This window comes from Leptinotarsa decemlineata, unplaced genomic scaffold (assembly GCF_025532065.1).
Source record: "Leptinotarsa decemlineata unplaced genomic scaffold, Ldec_3_MD MMD2_tig00026361_RagTag_RagTag, whole genome shotgun sequence".
In the NCBI taxonomy this organism is placed as follows: domain Eukaryota; kingdom Metazoa; phylum Arthropoda; class Insecta; order Coleoptera; family Chrysomelidae; genus Leptinotarsa; species Leptinotarsa decemlineata.
In genome coordinates, this window is record NW_027412704.1 from 4,238,938 (window position 1) to 4,261,877 (window position 22,940).

The following is a 22,940-nucleotide window of genomic DNA, read 5'->3' on the forward strand; positions in this document are numbered from 1 at the left end:
AAACATAAAAAAATCCACAAAATCGCTAGCTCACGCAGCTAAAAATGAAGCTGCGTGAGCTAGCTGACATTATGGAGATATCAAAATGACAACTCAAAGAGTTGTTGTGGATGAAGTTGTTTCAGATGCTCTACCGGTATTAAAGGGAGTCCCACAAGAATCTATCCCTGGGCCCTTGCTTTTTAGCTTGTATATTTGTGATTTTTATCTGTTCGTAAAAAAATGCAATGTACATCACTATGCAGACGACACCCAGTTATTTTCTTTTTTCCGCCTGACGAGTCTACATCTGCTCAGTCGTATATTAGTAACGATCTCCAAGCCATCTTTGACATTTCTACAGCCCATAAGCTCAAGCTCAATTCTGACAAATCCGCAATGATGATGTTCGGAGCTAAGAAGAACAGAGAGCAAACCAACTGTACTTTTCAAGTTCGCATCGAAAACGAAATACTTCCCTCCGTGGCCGAGATAAAGAATTTAGGATTGTGGTTTGATCGGGAACTTCGCTTTACTAAACATGTCAGCTACCTGAACCAATCTTCTTATAACGTTCTCAGACAACTTTTTCCTTATCGTGCTTTGCTCAACACAAATTTAAAACTGAGACTATGCGAGTTTCTGATTATATCAAAAATTTCCTATTGCGACAGTTTTTATGGACCTGCTTTAAAACAATCGGATACTCTCCGACTACAGCGTATTCAGAATAGCTGTCTAACTGTTCCATTTATTTTTGTCTATTCCATTTGTATTTTAATGATGAATAAAGACGTATTTTATTTTTTTTTCACCGTAGTGTGCGATGGTCAGGCCCTATCCTCCGAAGCCCCGATACATTCGGGACGTATTATTATTATTATTATTATATTGCATGACCATTTGACTATGAGAGAGCTCTGTTCAAAGTGCGTGCCACCCGAGCTCACTGTTGATCAAAAACAAGAACGTCTTGATGATTCTGAGCAGTATTGCCACGTTTGAATATAACAAACCAAGATTTTTGCTTCAATATGTAACAGAGGATGAAACATGGATCCATTATTTCCATCCGGAATCAAACCAATCATCATCTGGGTGGAGAGCAACTGGTGAACCTCGATGACGATGCGTTGGCTGAGTTGATATTGTTGTAGATCGTGCTCAAAAGGAAGTAACGCCGGCCGTCACTGGTAACCATAAACCAAACGTGACGTAGCTAAGAGCGCGGGAATGTACGATGATTTTCCGCAACTCGAGAAGCAGCGAGAATAATGCTTCCGATTTCGACGGAACTTCGGTGAAATTCCTGCGATGTTTGATTATGATATTCAAACGCTAGCGGCGGGAATATCGACACAGTCGAATGGACTTTTCAGTGCTGTACGCGAAGTGATCTAGTAAGGCGATAGACATTCAAATTGAAGTTTTAGTTGAAGTGTTTGTTGTATTTAAAGTGAAATGAAGTTAAGTTTGATTATTCAGTGTATTCAATTATTGATCAACACACGGGGAAAAACGTTAGAATATTATGTTATTATAAGTGGTGGAACTTTCAAAACGTCTATAAGTATGTGAGCTGATAAAAGAGGTGAATATTCAAATTTCGCCGGCTACGTACATTCAATTAGCGATTTTTTCATTTTTTTATTGTGGTACACTCTTCTCGAACATATATTCACAGTTTCATCTGTTTAGCATCTTCAGTTTGTTGGTGAAACGCACCTAAGCCACCGTATTCACCAGATTTTACCCCCTGTGATTTCTTCTGTACCCAAGATTGAAGAGACCCATGAAAGGACGATTGGGGAGATGAAATCCAAATTGCTAGAGAGCTTAAGAACATATAGTATTGTATTATATCTGATGCAGACTACTTTAAAGGGGTCAGAATAGAAATTGATGGAAAAATGGATATTTTTTGACAAAAATGAAAATTCACCTAACTTTTTGCACATAAACTAACTAACTTTTTGTCATAAAAACTTGACGTGTATGTGAAATTTCAACAATTCGATTTGACTCGAACTAACCTACAAACATTGCAAGTTAATAAAAGCTTGTTAAATTTATCGCCATTATAATTACATTTTTGAAGAAAAAGCTGATATTTGAGAAAAAGACAAAACACAAGGATTCCTCAACTGAAAAGTGACTCGTATAATAATGAATTTACGCTGCTATGCTGGTATCTTCAATAATTAATTTCTATAGAGCTTCCTCCGAAGTTCCAACTCAACCAGCGATTCACGATTCTTTGAACTTTGATATAACGACTGAATGCGCTCCTTCTGAAAACAGGGTATTACGAAGTAATTGGAACTTTATAATAAGACGTTATTATACAATATCTCCTTTCATATTGTTGAACACTAATTGCTGAAGATTGAGAAAAATAAGTTGTGTAATCACGTGTTACGTCAAAAAACACTTTATTATGTGATTTTCACTAACTATACAGGGTGAAACATAAGTACGTTAAAATATTCATGTGACGTATTCCTGAGAAAATTTTGAGAAAAAAAGTCTATATAAACTTGTGTCCGGCCATGCTTCGTTTCGGAGATACAGGGTGTTGAAATTAGTTTTTTTTTTGTTTTTTAAAAATAACTCTTGCAAAAATGAGGTATTTGCACTAAATTTGGTACCCGGGATTTTTTTGAAGTGGGAAATCATAATTTCGTATTAATTTTCATGTAACATCTAACTTTTTCGACAGTAAACTTTTGGTACTTTTCATGGAAAAACGAAATTTCTTCACCTTTTTCAAGTAAAAAAGGTACATTTCCACAACAACGCTGGAGGTGATGGTTTTCGAGATATTTACAGTTTTCTATATCGATGCATAATACTTAGCTACTAGGGCGCTAAGTGAAGTTGCTGATAACTTTACAAAAACTAAATATGTGGTGGATCGCGTCAAAATAACTTTTTCCTATAAACTGTTTATTGAAAAATCATTCGTTTTCGAAATACAAATCAATAAAATTGCAACAAACAAACCCGTCGCGACGCGTAATGGCTTACTGCGTTGCATCGAATTATTGTTCTCGTGATGACTTGTGAAAGACAAAGTTTACCTATATTAAATACTTAAAACGACAATTGTATCAATTTTAATAAAAATTCTACAGATATTCTGAAATGTGCATTGTAAAAAAGTATCCAATTCAATTGTATTTATGACTCAGTATTTTGCATATAGTGGCTACTACATAAGAGTTAGATATATGCTATCACCGACTTTTATTTAGAACTAATTGAGATAAACAATCTCACGGTACTTTATCTTTATGTAACTTCAACGGTACATGCAGCGCACGCCAAAATAGCTCTCAGGGATCAAAAATATTTTTGACTCAATACTTATCATTATATTATGATCAAAATTACACAAAACCTTTGCAAATTATATCCTATATGTTATTTGGATGTATAAGCTGTATTTATGTAAAGTTTCACTTAGATCAGTTCAGTCGTTTAGGCGTGAAAGAGCCAGAAACATACATACATACATCCATACATACATCCATCCTCACAAACGTTTACATTTATAATATTAGTATAGATAGTATATAGTATAGAGTATCAGCAATGCACCCGTGCGGAACTAGGGCGGCACGTTAGTATTCTATATTAATTAGGTGTTGTTACAGTATTCATTAATATTCAACTACCGGATATATAAGGTAAAATACTATTTCAGTAGTAATTCTCTATTTTGAGTAAAACCATATTTTTTTCGTTCTTGTACCTGCATTAGTTTAGTACGCTGTAATGAAAGATTATTTTGAAAAACACATTAATTACCAATTCGCAGGCTCACTCAGCATTATTCCATTATCAGCCTTTGATGAAATTTTATTGAAAATGTTCAATTGTGTAAGCTTTGAATTTTGATGAATTGACAACCATTCCAGTGGTAGTTAATTAATTGTGAATTTACGAATCGCTGCACGAACGTCCCTGGATTTCACCGTAATATAGGAAACAACTTTTCAGAACGCCGTGACTGATTGAAATCAACAGGCTCAGCGATTTCGAATTTCAATTCTCCGGTGAATAGTGAACGAAGTATTGAAAGTTTGGTGCTCAGTCGATCGGAAATACGTACCGTTGTTAATCAGGTTTTTTATCGACCGATGAAAGAGAACAAATTTCGCAGGATTCAATGAGATACATGATAATTTGAAACAGCATTATGACTCTGATATTATGAGAAATTCTCTCAAATACACATATATAGGGTCTCCCAACATGGACTTCCGAACTTTGGCAGTTGGTAACGGCCATCTTTTTGAAGCTAACCTGTCAAATCAGTGGTCATTTATTCAGTCTGTAACATTCAACAACACATGTGAATAATATTTTTTCCACCATAATGAGTGTTCTGATTGGGCAACGTATCGCGCGCTCGCGGTACGTTTACGGTCGCCATAATTGTCCTACCGAAAAGACTATTCGCAATGTTCACTGTTTCAGTAAACGATCGACCAAAACCCGTACGTCCACGAAAAGCCGAAAACATCGCCGCTATTTGTGAGAGTGTGCTGGAGAATAGGAGGCAGTCGATTTCACGTCGCTCACACGGACTCAGCCTCTCGCAGACTACAACTTGGCGAATTTTGCATCGTGACTTGGGCCTGCATCCGTACAAAATTCAACTGACATAGGAACTGGAGGTGACAACACCTGCTTGCGCTAGCAACGCATAACCTCGACACCATCTCCATCTCTGTCTGCATCGATTACGTTACACGAGTCTCTCTCACTCCAACAAACACACACCTTTATATGAAACATCAATTCTTTCCCGAATCTAAGGATATTTCCCTATCTTCTACATGGAAATGACGTTACAATTTCCATTGAAATCTACGGTAATCAAAAAATATGGTCAACTATAGAAAATGAATCGATTTCAGTCCAGACAAAACAACCGCTATAAATATCAACAATACGCAATTACTTTCAATATTCCACGTTGGTGTCGAAAGTAAATGTGCCTATTCACTAACAAAGCGAGTACGAACGAGCATGAGCTCGAGTTCGCGCATGTTCGCTCGTGTTTGCTCGACATATTGATGTCTCGTCCACACCAGAGCGAATATCTTCAAGTTCGTAGTCGTAGTTGAATCATCTACTTTGTGCTTGTTCGCTTGTGCTCGCTTTTTTGGTGAATACACACCTTGAGAACAAAGCCTACCACGCAGACGACCTGCGTTCAAATCTCATACCGATAAATTTTTTTAATTAGGACCACGTGACTGGTGCGCGACAAGGGGGCCCGAGGGATTAGGCGGAGTCTCAAGTGGGCCCGAGGGGTGATGCAGAGTCCCAAGGGGGCCCAAGGTATGAAGGGGAGTCCCAAGGGGACCCACGCTCTTTGAATCTCTCCGATACTTATTCCATCCTGCATCTATTACGTCACATATTTCTCTCTTCCATTCACTAAAGTCTCTTTCCGAAACATTTCTGACGACGCACGACCTTGAAGTGTGCTAGGACCAAGCTTGCTCATTTACCATGCTGTACGCCCGATAGCTTCTGATTGGGCGACTGTATGACCGCAAAAGTGGATAAGTGGACTCTGAAAGTCTAAGGCCCAATTCACACAGAATGGACGTCTGTCAGAGATGATGCGCGGACCTTTGTCCCTTCCGTGTGAACTGGGCCTGAGGTCCAAAAAGGTCCAGAATTAACCTGCTCAAATTTGCACGTGTTTTTCTATAAGGAATGAGCCAGAACTCTTGCAGCTCTACTACTAACATCGACGTATGGACTCTGGAGCAGTTGGCAACTGACCCTAATTTTCATTGCCACTTTTTCCCTGCTACAAAATGGTGTTTTCAGATTTGCTATCCGACGTTTCGTCTTCCGGCCATCATCGTCAACTTAGTTTTTCTTATGGGCACTACACTGGTTTCTTTCTGTTTTGAATACAACCGGATTTTACCTTTTCAATGATGTAGTATCATAAATTATCATTGCAGATATTGAAAAAAATTAATTCTTATCATAATAGGCTATAACTTTGATGTTCCTAAATTTGACTTTCGATTTGGGAATAATGGGCCGGTGAGGTGGCTAGCAAGGTCTCCAGACTTGAGTGTGATTAATTTTCGAATCCTTCGAAAAATAAAGCCAGGAACAAATAAAAACAATTTTCCGAAATTTCTGTTTTTCTAGGATATCTCCGGATATATTCGGAATTTCAGAACTTCCTCAACGGCGTATTGTTACTTAGGTAAATGTGCAACTTTGCCCCAATTTAACTATCTTCGTATCTCTCATAGTTGTCGAGATCCCAATATTGAGGATCGAACTTGAAACACCCTGTATACATGTTCTTGGTGTTTCAACCAGTTATTTCTGTGATGTGAGCTATAGTGAGGTTTGGTCACATTGAACGTGTCGTCACTGGCCTCTCATTTAGAAAATTCATCAACTTCAATGCAGATTGACATTAAAAAAATCTACGCGAATTTGAATTTTCTTACGGGTCGAAAAAAGCATAACTCGAGTGAAACCTCGCTTTAAATTCAACGATATTTACCGATGACTGCGCAAGCTGTTCCATCAAGTGAAGCTGTTTGTGTCGGATATGCCCTCGTCCTGCAGCTGGCTATGCTGGCATCGCCTGGATCGGTGAGCGGCAGGCGTCCCTGCTGCGGTTGTCACCGTCTCGCAGGACTGTCGAAACTTCTGATTGCTGAACCGGAAGTATCCCCGCAATCGCTCCATCCTCGACCTGAAATAGTTCACAATGTTAGGGTGTTATGTATGTGGGTCTGCGCCATATGTCTATCAAAATCGATTTGGGCAAAAAAGGGCAGGATATGCGAAGATGAACGAAAAAAATTAATAACGTCGTCCTCAGAATGATAGTGTGGTAGCATCCGAAAATGACATTATTCTTGTTGTTTTTTCTATCAGAATAAACTTTGTATACAACAAAATCCTCTGCCAATTTATGGAGTCAGTTGATGACTATATAACTGAATAACTCGATGACCATTTTGGGGACAATAAGGAAGGACGTCAAATCATCTGTAGGATGTCGGTAGGTATTACCATTCCCTGACTTTCTGAGACTTCCCCAATATGTCCCGCAAATGTCACTAGGACAAAATGGGGACTGTATTGAAAATAAAATTTTGAAAACCTGAGAACATTCTATACCTGTCAAGAAGATAAAACACTTATCTTGTCGTATCACGTCTGGAGTCATTTTATTCTATCTTATGATATTATATGAATTTCATCTGTGTACCATACAAAAAACGTTCAGTGACCTACGCCCTATCAGTATTCTGCCCTCATTCTCTAAAATATTCGAGAAAAATGTTTCTCGTCAAGTAAGAGCTTTTCTTGAAGAAAATCAAATACTCCCGTACGAGCAGTCTAGGTTCCGAAAAAACACGAATTACAGGCAGCCCTCTTGAAAGTAATCGACAATCTTGCGAGATTCAGAGATCAATCAAAAGTCACCATTTCAGCACTACTGTTTGATCAAAGTAAGCTTTCGATTTAGTTAATTTCGATTCACTCTTCAGCAAGCTCAAGTTCATAGGATTCGATGACATTTCTCTTAAATGGATGACCAGCTATCTCACAGGCCGATCACAGAGATTACTGAATGATTAAAAGAAACAATCTCAGGTGTACCGCAGGGAAGTAGTTTAGGACCCTTGATGTTTCTAGTGTTTATTTTTGATTACCCCACTTTCTCATCATATTGTCAAGTACATCTATACGCAGATGATATACAGTTTTATTTGTCTTCTCGTAACACCTATACAGAAAGTTGCGTGGCCAATATAAACACAGATTTGCACTAAACATTCCTATACTCGGAGAATCATGGACTGAAAACCAATCCAAATAAAAATTTGGCCTTATGCATAGGGTCTCAAAAACAAATAGTAGAAACTCAGTGTAACTTTAGGCTCGCTCTCGATAACGCAGACATTGACTGGGTAGACGGTGCTAAAAATCTTGGCGTAACCATATATAGCTCTTTGTCTTTCCATGAACATGTGACAATTATTTTCAACTCAAATGACATTGAATATTACTGGAGTTTTTTTCCCAACACCAAATCGTTATTTTCAACACCGATCACCAAGTCGATCACTCAGTTTTAATCTTCCTCTTTGAAGATGATTACTTGGTGATCGAAACACGTGTCGAGGTGTTGAAAATAACGATTTGGTGTTAGGAAAAAAACTCCAGTAATATTCATTACTACACCGAAGGTTCCAAACAGTGCATCATAAGTCAAATCACTTTACAAATTCAAGTAACATTTATCAGAAGAAATGAAACTCAGGTCAGTTAAAACTAAGGATACACTACAAAAACACACTCTTGTCTATTTTCCACGATATTTCTCTATTGTTGACTAGTTTCGGTTATTACACCATTTTCAAAACTAACTGATTACATTTAAATCTGAGTAATTTATACCTAAGTTTCCTATCCTGTCATAAATAATTTGGTACCTACATTTTGTATACCTGCAAAATCCATGAACATAACAAAACGAAGCTTTTGATATAATGTAGGTTTTGGGAACTGGATTATAGGTTCAGGAGAGGACTATTATTTAGATCAAGTTGTTCGTTGAGGACAATAGAATTGGGATTTTTCTTTGACTTGTTTATTTCCATAGATTCCAACAGATTCATCATTTTTTCTTTTTCGCATGTGTGAAGGATCTTTAAATTATCTTTATCTATTTTAACACTCACTGTATAATTTTTGGGAGGGGTGGAAGATAGTCTTTGGCTAACCCTTTTGCTTTTATGTATAAATGTATTTTTTATGTATAATGAACGATGAACTCCCAGACGTTTTGTAATAATAATAATAATAAGCTACAAAAACTCTATTACAACGGTAGTTAAGGGACGATAGCCTGTTGGGTTGACGTTGGTGGTTTGCTCCACTCAATCAACCGCTGTGTGAACTGGTGGTTCGAACCGCAAGGCCGGACGATCGATTTTCACTTCCTGTCGGCCAACCCGTGCTAGGAATCACACGTTAATAGGTAAGACTTAGTTCGTATGGGGGTGACAGCTGGTTAATGGCAAAACTGATTTGGACAGATTTTTTTCAAAAGATATGTTCTGGACATTTATGGAATTGTTCACGAGATTTTCTGAGACAAATGTACGCTGGAACTGGAATGCTCTAAGAAAACTGTTTCTGGTGGGCGAAATTTCCAGCCTTTATATCTTCAAAATCATGACCTCAAGATTAAAACCAGAATATTCCGAGGCCAGGATCAGTAATCCAGAATTTTCTGGGAAGCTATAAAGACTCTGACAAAATGGTTGATAGTGGGTCTCTTTTGTCTTTAGCCGACCTGAGACTTTGTTGTATCTTCTTGGTGGGTTTGAAAACCGTTTTAATGAAGTGTTTCCCTAATAGTTTCTCGATTATGTCTGTGACCCTAGGGATATATAGTAGTTACGCACTGTATCCATTCGATCTCGTTTTCATTCTTCGACCTTTCAATCGAATGGCAATCTTCTTCAAGCTAATATGACACTACAACATTGAAAATTTAGGCATATATGTTCTGATATCCGTGCGAAACCAGATCGCGTCGCTGAAGTTCATTAAAGACAACACACTCTTTATTGTAATTAAACTTTTGTTATTTTCGTTTTCCACAAACATCTAATGGGCCTTTCAACGCGACTCACAATTATTACAAACGTTATTAAAATATACAAAAAGATTTTCTTCTTTAGTAACGTTACCGGAATTAATCAACATAATGTACCAGCTAATTATTCTCAACCGTAACCGAGATAAATCAGAGTCAAGCTCTTTTTATTTAAAAGTCGACCCTAGATTGGAAAAAATGCAAATGTTTTGCTAAAAGTCCACACTAATGCTTGTTAGACAGTTTAAATTAGCGAAGGTCGTGAGAAACGGAAGAATGGATTAATATATTTCTTAATTCATTAAAAGTTCTCAACTTCTTTTATTGTTTTGTTGTGGAATTGCGACCTCTTTCCTGCCATGATCTAGGGGAGAAGCGAATGATTTGTTGACGTTTATTGTTTGAGATATGCCTATAAAGAACAGTGATGATAGGGTAGATCCCCTTTTATCCCAAGGCTCTTGAGACTTTCGACTATCATAATCGACTTCCATGACTTATTTGATTTGATTGGAAATTGTTCATGCCTCAATAACTTCTGGAATCTGTATACAGTGTAGTTCGAAGATAACTTCCAAGTGTTCGGATATGAAGTTGAATACCTTTCAAATACTGTCATATAACTTTATTCTAGGGTTTAAAAATCAAACATCTGAATTGGGTAAACTACGTAGATCGTCTGTTCAAGCCTAGGAAACAGAACCAGTTGAACTGAATTGAGAATCATCTCAATGAATACACTCACATCATCACCTTATGTCACCTACAGACAAGATGAAGTGCCAGTTACCGTACTTTAAAAGTGCGTCAATGAACTTTCACCAGTATTTTACAGACTTTTCAACCTGTCTTACAAACAAGGGGTTTTTCTTTCTTGTTGGAAGATTGTTCGCGTTCAGCCTATTCCCAAAAAGGGCAAGGAAAATATTCCAAATAACTAGAGACCAGTCGCTTTGCTATAAGTGATATAAAAATCATGTCTTCAACATCTTGAGCGAAAGATCAATATGGTGTAATAATTGCCATTATAAGGGTGATGGAAAAGGTTAATTTAATTCCTTGAAAATAAGAATTCATTTTTGAACAGCATCTCTCTTTGCAGGGTCAGTTCGTTTTAACGGTCACATTGAACCCAGTGGCAGAAAATGCTCTCATGATGACTCAGCGTCTGGAGGAATATAATATATGATTGTAAGACTTTGTCGGTTTTGCCGCCGCCATGTAAGTTAGAGTAACCCAAATAACCGTATACATTACATGTGCCATAATCACGTTTCTTAGAAACGGTTGAGAAACCGCCGACCTAAGGTTTTGCGGTTAATTTTGTTGACTCGGAAAAGAGCCGCCATAACTAAATAGGCAGAACCACAGCTTATCAAAAATAGAGGGTGATCAATAACGTTCGATGAAAAATAACACAAGTTTTAAATGGGAAGGGTAATGGAAAATAATCTAGCAAAACCGTAGGGAATGACCAATCACGGGAAGTTAAGAGGGAGAACTTATTTTTGTTAAAGACGGTACTGGGGGTACGGGAGTTGCTGGAGACAGAAAAGAAGTCGGTCACCGGATCTCGTCGAGACGAGATCGGGGGTCTCATCCCTCAGCCTTCGAAGCTGAGGGAGGTAGCCTAAATAGGGGAGTAGCTAGCGGGACGTGCATCGGAAAACGCTGAGCGAAAAGGGTAATTAGTGGGACTCCGGGCGATAAAGGGTACTTAGCGAGACTCCGGGCGATTAATGGTAGTCAGGGGGATACGGGAGTAAGCGGAATAAGCGGTAGTTAGTGGTACACGCTCCGGGAAAAACACGGGAATAAATAAGGAAAAAATAGTTAGAAATAGTGATTTCTAGATAAACTGGGGGCGACGGAGTGAATCTTGCGGTATATTGGCGTTAGGCCGGTTAGGTAAATAAAATTTGGTGTTTTGTTTGTGACATTAGCCAGGATTACAGAGTCAGGACTAGACAGGACGGACATATCACGGGCGCAGCTAGGGTAATCGAATGCACCAGGATAAACGAAGTAACGTGAGTCAATTTTAAATTGTACTAACACCCATGTTGTCTTATTGAGAGAGGTTGTCATTTTGAATTTTATTTTTGGTAATAGTGGTTATTTTGAGGCATTGACGTTGAAAAGAAAGACAAGGAAATTATACCACTTCCTTTTTGTTTTAGAGTAAAACTCCCATTAATAAATACTTGATAGAAAGTCAATATTAGTACGGCGGCCGGGCAAGTCTAGGAAAAGTTTTTTTATTTTGGTCAAGATAAAATTTCAAGTATAAGGTTGAAGCCTACTTTAACAGGCAATACAATTTAATGTGTTTTGAGGCGATAACGAGTTTTCTAATTTTTGTTTATTATTTATTATAGGAGGGATTTGTGTTACGAATAATTTTGTTTCTTCGGGTTTCTTGTATTGTTTTATATTCAAGGGGTTTATATGGTTTTTACATTTATTTGTATATATATTTACTCTATATACTATGGTGAATTGTGGAGGCTCATAATTGCCTAATTTACTGCAATCTATAACTAAATTAATTCTTGGTAACAATTTTTTTTTTTTTGATAATATATCTATAACCGCACATATTATCTTTTATTGGCTCGTTAAATTGAGTAAGTCCTAAGTTATTTCCAAAAAGTGAACAAAAAAATTCAATTTCAACACCCCGTATCTCCGAAACGAAACATTTTCGGACATAAGTTCATATAGACTTTTTTTGTTGAAATTGTCTCAGGAATGCGTCACTTGAATATTTTAACGTACTTATGTTACACCCTGTATTATCTTTTTTGTTTCAGGTCAAGAATATCATTCAACTGTCGGAATTTACGAAGAAAAAATCGAAGTTTTTTCAGAAGGAAGTTGATGTGATGGTCCCATTTCAGATGTATATCTATAACTATTCCAAGATATTTTATTATATTTGCCGACATTATTCGTGTATCGTTTTCTAGAGATACTGTCGCTACTGTCGCACAGGCACCACTCTCAGAGCGCTTCAAGGATTTTCCTATCGGGCTTGTGTTTTGTGCCTGAGAAAAAAAGAGAAGGAAGAATTCCTAGTTTGTTAGACAAAAATTGGCATGAAATATCACTGTTCACGAATGTAATTACTATCATTGAGTCTATTATATGCAGTGTTCATCACTATAATTCTACGTTTGGAGAGATTTTACGATTTCAACTTCTACCCATTTCCAGTTCCATTTCAAGGGTTTGAAGTAATGAGAATAATTTCAGCGAATAGGATAATTAGTCTTTCCTTTTAGGAGCGCCGCGAAAAAGGAAAGGAAGAATCCCGAGGAACGCACTTCTCAATCTATTATAACTTTCCGGTCCTTTCGCTGGCTAAGTCGAAGAATTGTGTGTGTTATCTCTTTAGCAGCAGTAGCAGCGTAAAAGGTGAATTATTTGTTGATCTTATCATTTATTGTTTGAAATATTACAGTGATAATCTACACCGAGTTCTCGGGGAAAGTTCTCTTGTAATGAAAGGGCAGGCTTGATTTATTCCTCACATTTTCCTGTCTTTCCGACTCATATATTTTATAGAGCTTGAAATTTGCAGTGTCAACGAGTCTGGGGAAAGATATTTATAAAACCGCAAAACTCGCGATTTTTAACGAAATTGCACTTTCATGAGTAATGAAACGAGTCACGTAGATTGATGTTGATACGAAGGAAGAAAAAATTTTAGTGGAGAATGAACAGGATGGTTGAGAAATTTTCGTTTTTGGACATGGTGGAGATATAATAGTCAGGCTGAGAAGCTCGTAGTTTAATAGCAAAATAAATAGTAATTTCATTTTCACTGGTAGGGTTTCTCCAGGAATTTGTTCTATACTTTTTGGCGCTTCACTGTGTGCTCTTCGGAAAAATGATTGCTGTCGGTACCTTTTACCGTCGGTTGGTAGCTAAACTTGGTTGTATGAGGATTAAAGATGATCTAGGATCGATGTTACGTCCACTACAGTTTGGTTTCGGTACTGCAGGTGGATGTGAAGCTGTTGCTCATGCTGCTCGTAGATATATTAATCTTTATCCAAATCCCAATTCAAAAGTTTTCCTGAAAATATACTTCAAAAATGCCTTTAACATGATTGATAGAAACATCATGCTTCGTAAGGTTGAAGATTCGTTTCCAGGATTATATCCCTTCTTAAGTCAGTGTTATGAATCAGCTTCCTATTTGAGTTTTGGTGAACATCTGATTTTGTCTGAGAGACATGTTCAACAAGGTGATCCCTTAGGACCTGCTCTTTTTTGTCTGACCATCAACGAATTCACTAAAAGCTTATCATCCGAATTTAAATGTTGGTATTTGAACGCTGGCGATGAAAACAGTGTTTCAAAGGATTTAGAAAAAATCATTGATTATTCAAAACATCTTGGACCTGAACTAAATTTCGAAAAATGCGAGTTGATTACTCTTTCAACTGCGAATAATATTTCCGAATCCATTTTGAAATTGGCTCCTGGCATAAGAATTTTGGAAAAGTCTAAATGAAGTCTTCTGGGTGCTCCTTTCTCTAAAGATTCATTTCAGAACATCTTCGAGAAAAACGGGAATCACTCAAATTGCTGACCACCAGATTGAATGAACTTCCACAACACGTTGTATTTTTTCTTTTGAAAAATTGTTTGGCGATTCCAAAACTCATGTACGCCCTCAGATGTTCCCCCACTTGGTCAAGTCAGTTAGAGCTTGATGAAGCAGTAGTACCACTGACCTTTGGTCTGAATTCTAACTGGTTTTTGAATAAGAAACTAATTTAATACTTCCTTCTGTAGGAGTTGGAAATTTAGTTTGAGCAGTACATGATTTTATTGAATGTATAATGATTGATTAGGACAGCATGGTTAAGGTTAAGTGGAAGAACAGCTTAGTTCAGGAACTGAACCGAACTTCGCCCTTTATTTTCAAAAATTTTCTGTTGATGCATTCCCTCAATCTTGTTTTTTTTTTAATGTTTTTTGAAAATAATAAAGACGAATATTATTATTATTATTATATAATATATGGAGATTCCTGTTTATTCTAAGCCTCTCTTTGGAAATGAAAAATGTCCAAAACGTTACATTTTACCAATCTCAACACCCACGAAGATGCCTTGAATAAATTTATACCGCACGTTCGGGCCATAATGTATGTTTTTTTCATAATATCGAAGTTTTTCTCAACGCGTCGTAATGCCTCCATTATTTCGTGACATATTCATGAGAAGCTAAAACTCTTAAGACTCCTATAACCTTCTGTCGGCTCTAGTGAATCTCAAATCAAGCCTCATAAAATATATAAGCTTGGATAGTGGTTTCTGTGTTGACACATTTCTCCATCGGGAAACAATCTTTGGGGACATGGATCGTATAAACGCGTTGACATTCTTGGAGAATCAGATTAATCTCACGTAATATAAAATAATCATCTCTGTTCAGTGAAAATCTCGCAATGAAGTGTTTTTTGAATATGATTTCGAAGTATTACGCCTCGTTAGTGCAGGACAGCACATAGACAACAGTGCTTGGATGGATCTGTCTGAGACCGACAGAATTCATAAAAATAATAATACTAATATGTTTATTCTCAACAGGTTTACACCTACAAATAGAGAAAATACAAATAATCAAAGAATCAGAATAATCTCACGTAATACAAAAGAATCATATCTGTTAAGTAAAAATCACATAATCAAGTGATTTTTGAATATGATTTCGAAGTGTTACGCCTCGTCAGTGCAGGACAGGACAAAAACGATAGTGTCTTGATTGGATCTGTCTGAGGTCGGACTGAATTCATAAAAATAATAGTAATGATATATATGTTCATTCTCAACAGGTTTACACCCACAATCATTAGAGAATCAGATAATCTAATGTAATACAAAAGAATCATCTCTTTGCACGATCTACACATCTTTGCATTACGTTTATTTTGGAATTGTATGCTCTCTTTCTTTTTTGGAAGATTCCCAAGCTTTTTGGTACAAAGTTGGAGGAATAGAATGTCAAAACTTTTTTCCTAAAAATTATTTTCTCTTGAAAATATACCCCTTTCAATTTGAACCATCTACAACTGGGCTAGAGTTGTGTCACACATATATCACTAAAAGTTTTCAATTCTCTACCAGAGATGTACAAAACATACATTCACTCCATAAATTCTTGCCGTCTCCTCAAAAAACATTTCAAAGCTTTTTTATTGATCAACTGTATTGCCAACCATGCGCCAAACTGACTGACTATTACAAGAAAACAAGTATATCTGAGGCACCAGTCAATCCAATAATAATACTGATGATCTTCAAACGGACTGGTTTAAGTTTGACGATAGTCGTGTCACTAAATGTTCTGGCGATGTCTTGAATTTATTGGAGCCTCTGGAGACACCCTACATTTTATTTTATAGAAGAGAGGATATTGGCAGATCAAGATCTTCAGAGGATGTAGTGCTGCAGGTTTTTCCGGGTTTTCCTGCAGCTGAAAAAGCAAATTCGCCACTGGAATCAATGAAGTCGCCCCGGAGTGCTAATTAATTTTTGTTGTTCCATGATTTCATGATTTGTATTATTTTCTTCTTCAATATATATTTTTCAATAAGTAATAAATTATCTTTCTTGATGTACTACAACGAAATTGTTGATTACCTGGTATATCAGATGCAACAAAGGTCTGAATGTATAGTTATATTGTGTATATCTGTATATGTGTGTCTACCTGTGTATATATACATGCATATATGCTTTACGTTCAGGAAATTCCATTATTAGTGTACATATATGTTAAAATTATTATCCTTTCATCTTTTCTGTGTTGTTTTGTATTCAACTCATCTGGTCGACCACTGCGATGCTCGTCTTGACAGCTCGTACAGACGCGTTCAAACTCGAATAAAAGTGTTGTACTACATAAGGATGACCAAATTTCTCCATTTTCACAAATTCACCGGAACCGTTCGATATTGATGGCTGCCAAACAAATACTAGACAACGCAGCGTCTTCAAACTTGAAACGTATGTTTCTAATACCGTGATATTTTTAAACAACTACCGCCATCTCTGGGTCAGGCCATGTATTTCTGAGACCACCCTGGTAGTTCGACACTTCAATTTCAAAGGAAACTGTCAACGAATTTCTCATTCAAGAAGACAATGGACAAACTAGTGAAGGAAAAGTCACAAAAAGCTGGTAGAAAATAAGACTCACTATGCTGCAGAATTTTTAAGACACTTGAAAAAAATTAATAGGATAGACGGCATAAGTATAACTATAACTGGAGTGGAAAATAATTGGAAGGAAGACTCATGGAGCCGGAAGAGAAGAGGGAAAAGACGGATACAATGGAAAGGATGAGCATAGAAGTAGCAATAGGGGAGCCCAAGCGGGGAATTCGGGATTTACTGAAGCGCGGCAGATTAATATACAGGGGGATACCTTGTACCCGGTTAAGTACCTCCACCATATATGAGCCCCATCTATAAGGACGCCTGTGAGGGATAAAGGATCAGATTAGTAAAGAAAAATTGATCATCAGAAATTCTCGAGCGCATCAGATTGAGGTAGGGTGAGTTAATTATCTGCTAAAAAGTGTATATTCCAGTAATCTGATAATTTGAGAGTGACGTAAAGAAAGGGGAGGGCAGTAAAGTTGTTCACAGCTGATCACAGCTGATCACAGAGACTCGTTCGTGATGAAGATGATGATTAATTATTCAATTGATTGATGGATGTAGCCATTACTACGTGGTAAGAAATCATAATGAAGAAATCGTTAGTTACGAATAAAAGTGGTAAAAAACATAGAAAGTTTAATTTCTCTTTTCTTCATCAATTAATCAATTGATCATAAGAAATTGAATGTTTTTTAGCATTTTTTAAAAATTATTTTCTTATAAATACAAGTATTCTACTTAAAAAATATATACTTATTTATTTGCATGCTATTTCCTGAGCTTTTCAATTGATTAAGTTTAATGAATAAAAAAAAAAAATTTAAAAATATTGTTTTTGTCAGATTAAGCGAATCCCTCTAGATAATCGTCAGGTTATGAGACAGCACGTTTAAAACATAGAGATGAACCATATATATCTTAATCTGATGCGCTTGAGTATTCCAAAATGGCGAATTTTTTTTCCACATTATAATAATGGCCGCGAGTTTGCGTCAGATAGAAATCGTCAGATTATTGAATGAGAGCTATTTTTTGTTGCACTTAACATCCCCTTAGAAAATCTGACGCGCTCGATAATTTTTTTTCCACTTTCAACCCTTACGTACAACCACCCACATCATGCAAACGATCAGATTAACATACCAAAATTATTAAAAATACGTAGGATATTGATGTTATCAATATCTGACGCGCTCGAGTAAGTCTATGCAACAGTATTTTTTTACATATTTAAAAATCTATAGCCGCTTCCCCCACTTATGAAAAGGTATATATTATATAACATTTTTTTCTTCTTATCATCTAAGCTTTGCAACATAATATGTCTCAATGATGCTCGAGTAAATCCCCATTTTGTATCGTGGGCTCCCCTGCTATAGGGCTTATTTAGAAGAATTCCTACTCGATTGTTGTGGAACTATTCAAGTATGTCTGCGATGTTGGATTTTAATGGTGGGATCAACCTTGATGTGTATATTTTTGAAGAGGTTATAGAGAAGTGACTTATGTCAAAATCAATCATTTCCAACATTCCAACATAACAATATAAATTCTATTAGAAATAGAGGGAAAACAGAGGAATTTTTGTTTTTCAAAGATAATTTTCGAGATCACGTTCCAAGATATCGAAGTATGAAAAAAATTATAAAATATATGAAGTGCGTGTTTAGTTGAAAAATGTTTGCGATGTCGAGGGATCCTCTTTTTGCAAGGGAAAAAACGAAACGAATTCGTGAAAGAGTTTGAATCATATTTCACCGACACATAACGTTCAAAAAACTGTTGAATAATTGTTATCACAGAATTACAATGTTGTCATATCTGATAGAATTCTAAACTGTACGCCAAAGTTGTTGGAATGACTTGAAATATGGAATCTCTCCATCATATTAGGACAAAAAACATCGAGTCATACCATCGAGTCAAAAGCCACACAACTCCCACTCTGACTGAATCCTACTGAAATGCACACAGCACTGAGGCTTCCCTGCGAAACTTTGAATAGGTCCCACTTTCATTCGAAATAAAAGGGATATGAATTTTCCAGCGAGCAAAAAAGTTGTACGAACTCACCTTTTAACTCTCTGTTGGGAACGTAGGAAGCAATAAATTCGCAATGGAAAAACAAGCCCTATCAATTTCGAATAAATGATACGTAACAAATAAAGGAGGAAATTCTCTCGAGCGTACCGATTTTCCGACGCTTCCAACGGTGAATCACTAAATTGACTCGCACGTTCCAAGCGGAAAAGTTTTAGTTTTCTTCGAACCGTTACTGTTTCCAGAGAGTTGAAAATGAGGACCAACTTTTCTGGATGATGGATATTTATGTTCATGATTAACAAATTGAAAATTCCTCCCAACGTCCCTACATGACAAATATTTTCCTCCAGAAAACAACTTGCCTAGTTAATACCTCGACCGAAACTGGATCATATCTGACAGGTATTTGTGTGAATTTATTCAAGTTGAAAATATTTTAGTTGAGAAGGCCATTCTGTAAAACCCACTACCACAAAATTTCACGACGAACGAACGTTCGTCGTGAAAGACCCTGTATATTGAAGGAATAGAATTTAAAATTGATGGTATTTTTAATATTTCAATAGCCAACTCTTCTTTTTCGCATAACTCATTAGTGTCTTTCACAGCTTCATCATAAATCATCTGGCTGAAGCAATATAACTCAATATAATAATAATACGTTTATTGGTCCTTAATATGAGCATACAAGAAGCTATAGGGCAAGTCAAGGTATACAAATATATTATTATATATATTAGTATAGGTATATATATATACACATATATACACACATATATACATACACATATAGGTGAATAAAATAAAATAAATAAATGCTAGCGGACCGCAGCAGACATGACAAAAGTTAGCACTAGCAATTGCGACAATATTCAAAATACTCATTCAGATCGTACGGTGTAATATGAAGTAAAAAATCTTTAGTTTTTTTTCCTAAAAATGTGTGTCTGATTTATTAACTTCAATTCATTGGGGAGGACGTTATATAGTCTCAATCCCATTACATCAGGTAGATTGTGTCAGAGGTTTAGACGTGACTTTGGTAGGCGGAGCTCGTTTCTTCTCCTGGTGTTGTAACTATGAAAGTCAGTACTTGTGAGAAACGTGTTTTTCTTTTTATGAATATATGTTAAGACTTCCAAAATATAGAGACCGTAAAAAGAAAGAATACCGAATTTCTTGAAGAGATTTCGACATGACTGCAGCTTCGGTGCATTTGTTATGCAACGAATTATTCGTTTTTGTGCAATAAATATATCTTCAGCGGCTGGAGATGTACCCCAGATACTGATTGCATAACTAATTCTGGATTGAACTTGAGCATAATAAAATAATAGTAGACCTTCAGTGTTCGATACATTTTTTAACATTCTGATTTGATAGCATTTAGAGTTCAGTGAGCCGGTGAGACTTTTGCAGTGTGTTTTAAAAGTAAGGTCGTTGTCAAGAGAAATGCCCAAGAATTTAATAGTGGTACAGGGTTCGATAGAGATACCGCATAGGTTCAGGTTTAAGGCAGGCAAATTGAGGTTTTGACTGGTATGGAATGTCATGTAGTTTGTTTTGGAAGGATTGAGATATAGCGAGTTTTTACTTAACCAACCGTGTAGGACATCAGTGGTGTTTGATATTACTCTGCATTGCCACCTGATAAAATGGAAGCACTCGATGGAAAAATGCTCAATGAAAATACAACAAGCAAACCTGTATCTTAATATGTCTCACAAGAGTGTAGTATGACCAATTCATTCTGTAAAAATCATATTGTTACGTTAATTCATAGAATTTTTGATGATTCAATGAAAAATATTTGCTTGATCAATTTTTAAAACTGTATTCAACAGATCAAAATCACGAATGATCCTGAATCTTCAAGAACACTTCATGATTACTGCACTTACTTCACTATTTCACTGTCGCTTTCCTCGCTATCAAACTTTCTCGTGGACTTATTTTCACGTTCACTCCTCTCAGCAACGTTGGTGTTTGCTGATTCGTTTCGTTGTGGAATTTCGTACTATCTGCGGTTTGTTTGCTTGATCGTCTGGTTAGTTTTGGTAAGAATGTACATTTTATTTCTGAATTGAGAAACGTTTTCGAATCTAACGCGGTCTGTTCTTCGTCATTGTTGCTACTAACTTCGAACCTTCAATTTTATTATCATTGCAGAATAGTGGATTATTTTGATGAGAAATAATTCATTGTCATTATCAAAAATATCAACTTTATTTGCGTTTGATTGAACTTGGTAGGTTGAAAATGAAACGTCCTCATCAATGTATAATTATGTATATTTGTCTCTCAATTGGATAAGCGTATATTATTTACTCATCTATTTTTGCAACCATTTTTAAGCTATGCCTTCGGGAATATAATACACTTCGTCACTTGGGTTTGAACTGAAGTCTGGAATAGCGATACGAATGAAAACATTACGAATGAAAACATTACTGAATCATTTAAACGAATTGGATATTTTATAAGGGTCAGCGAATGAAATATATTGTGAAACAATCCATTAAAACACACATTCCTTTGACTCACCCGTTTATCTGCCACACGGCAAAGAGCAAAGGAGTGGAACAGGTCGGCAGGAAAGCGATCCATACGAAAATAGCGAACGTTATATCAAAATGGCCGCTGTTGTCGTAAGTCTCTATGAGAGCCAGCCTTGCTAGACGGAGGATCATCAAAGGACATAAGCAAATGCCATACGTTGTGATCATTGTGACCAGGAATTTTTGTGTTCTCATCTCTTTGGCTACGTTGAGATCAGGATCGTGAACTTCGTAGTGAGCCCTGCTGGGGTCGTAGTCACTGCAGCTGCTCCTGCTGTATTGGCTTGAACGGTCGAATTTTCCTCGAGCATTCCTGAAAAGAATACAGGATCCGGATAAATTATAATAATGATGATAATAATAATGTTTATGTAGATGGCATAATGAGGAAGAAGAAGTTTAGGTTGAGAATGAACGAAATCTCGACCTTCAGAAAGGACAAAAACCAAGATAAATACATCTCAGTTCCATACCACCAATATACGAAGAACTTTGGAAAGATTTTCAAGGAACTAGGTATGAAGGTGGTTTTCAAAAAAAGTTGTACACTACAGAGCCTTTTAGGAAATCCAAAAGACAAAGTCGAGAATTCGGAAAAGTCTGGAATTTACGAAATTGAATGTAAGGACTGCGATGCAAAATATTATGGACAGACAAAAAGATCTATTAAAATGAGATATAAGGAACACTATAAGCACACCTAAAATATGGAAGTCGAGAAAAATCAGCAGTCGCCCATCATATTTTGCAACAAAACCGTTCTATAGGCTTTAGTTCATTAAGATTAGTTAGACAAGTTAACAACAACAGGCATTTAGATGCCTATGAGAGTGTAGAAATAAGTAAACATAATAATATTATGAATAAAGATGGTGGACCAATACCAAAGAGCATACTATATAGCTTGTTAAAATAAAATAAAATAATGTTGTTGGGTTTACTGATTACTACATAAGGACACATTGCAAAAATAAATTTGGATAGGCAATATTGTGAAATTAATTTTTATATAGCTGAAAATTGTTTTATATAAACATATATTGTAAAATAATAGATAAGGCAAAATTGTAAAATGTAGGTTGGTATACCTGTATGGGTGGTAAGCCTGGATGGTTTACCTGTATGGGATACCCATATAGCATAAATAGGGTTAGCTCGCATTAGTTTCTAGTTTTAATCTTCCTCTTTGAAGATGATCACTTGGTGATCGAAACACGTGTCGGGGTGTTGAAAAATAACGATTTGGTGTTGGGGAAAACTCCAGTAACATTCAGATTCAAATCACAAAAAGAAATAACTGAAGTAATACACACAGTTGAATAAACATCGTAGAAACTACAGAAGTATCAGATGTTGCTTGTATGTGGTGAAAAGGAAATCCAAAGGAAAAAAATGAGTATACGATGAATATTAAAGTATGAGAATGAATTATATAAGAGGGATTTGCATATGAAAATAAACTACTTAATATATTGGTTGAAAAAAGAAGTTTTGAAACGA

The 22,940-nt window shown here is 36.3% G+C and overlaps 1 protein-coding gene across 1 annotated transcript in view; it reads right to left on the reverse strand.

Annotated features, from left to right (window-relative positions):
- LOC111507189 (neuropeptide receptor npr-1) overlaps positions 1-22,940 on the reverse strand; it is a 119,794-nt gene that overhangs the window by 3,367 nt on the left and 93,487 nt on the right. Inside the window, exons 5-6 of the mRNA XM_023162470.2 lie at positions 21,427-21,753; positions 6,536-6,730 (exon numbers count right to left, since the gene is read on the reverse strand). Of these exons, the coding sequence (XP_023018238.2) occupies positions 6,559-6,730; positions 21,427-21,753 (499 nt within the window). The 3' untranslated portion in view covers positions 6,536-6,558. The remainder of the gene's footprint in view (positions 1-6,535; positions 6,731-21,426; positions 21,754-22,940) is intronic.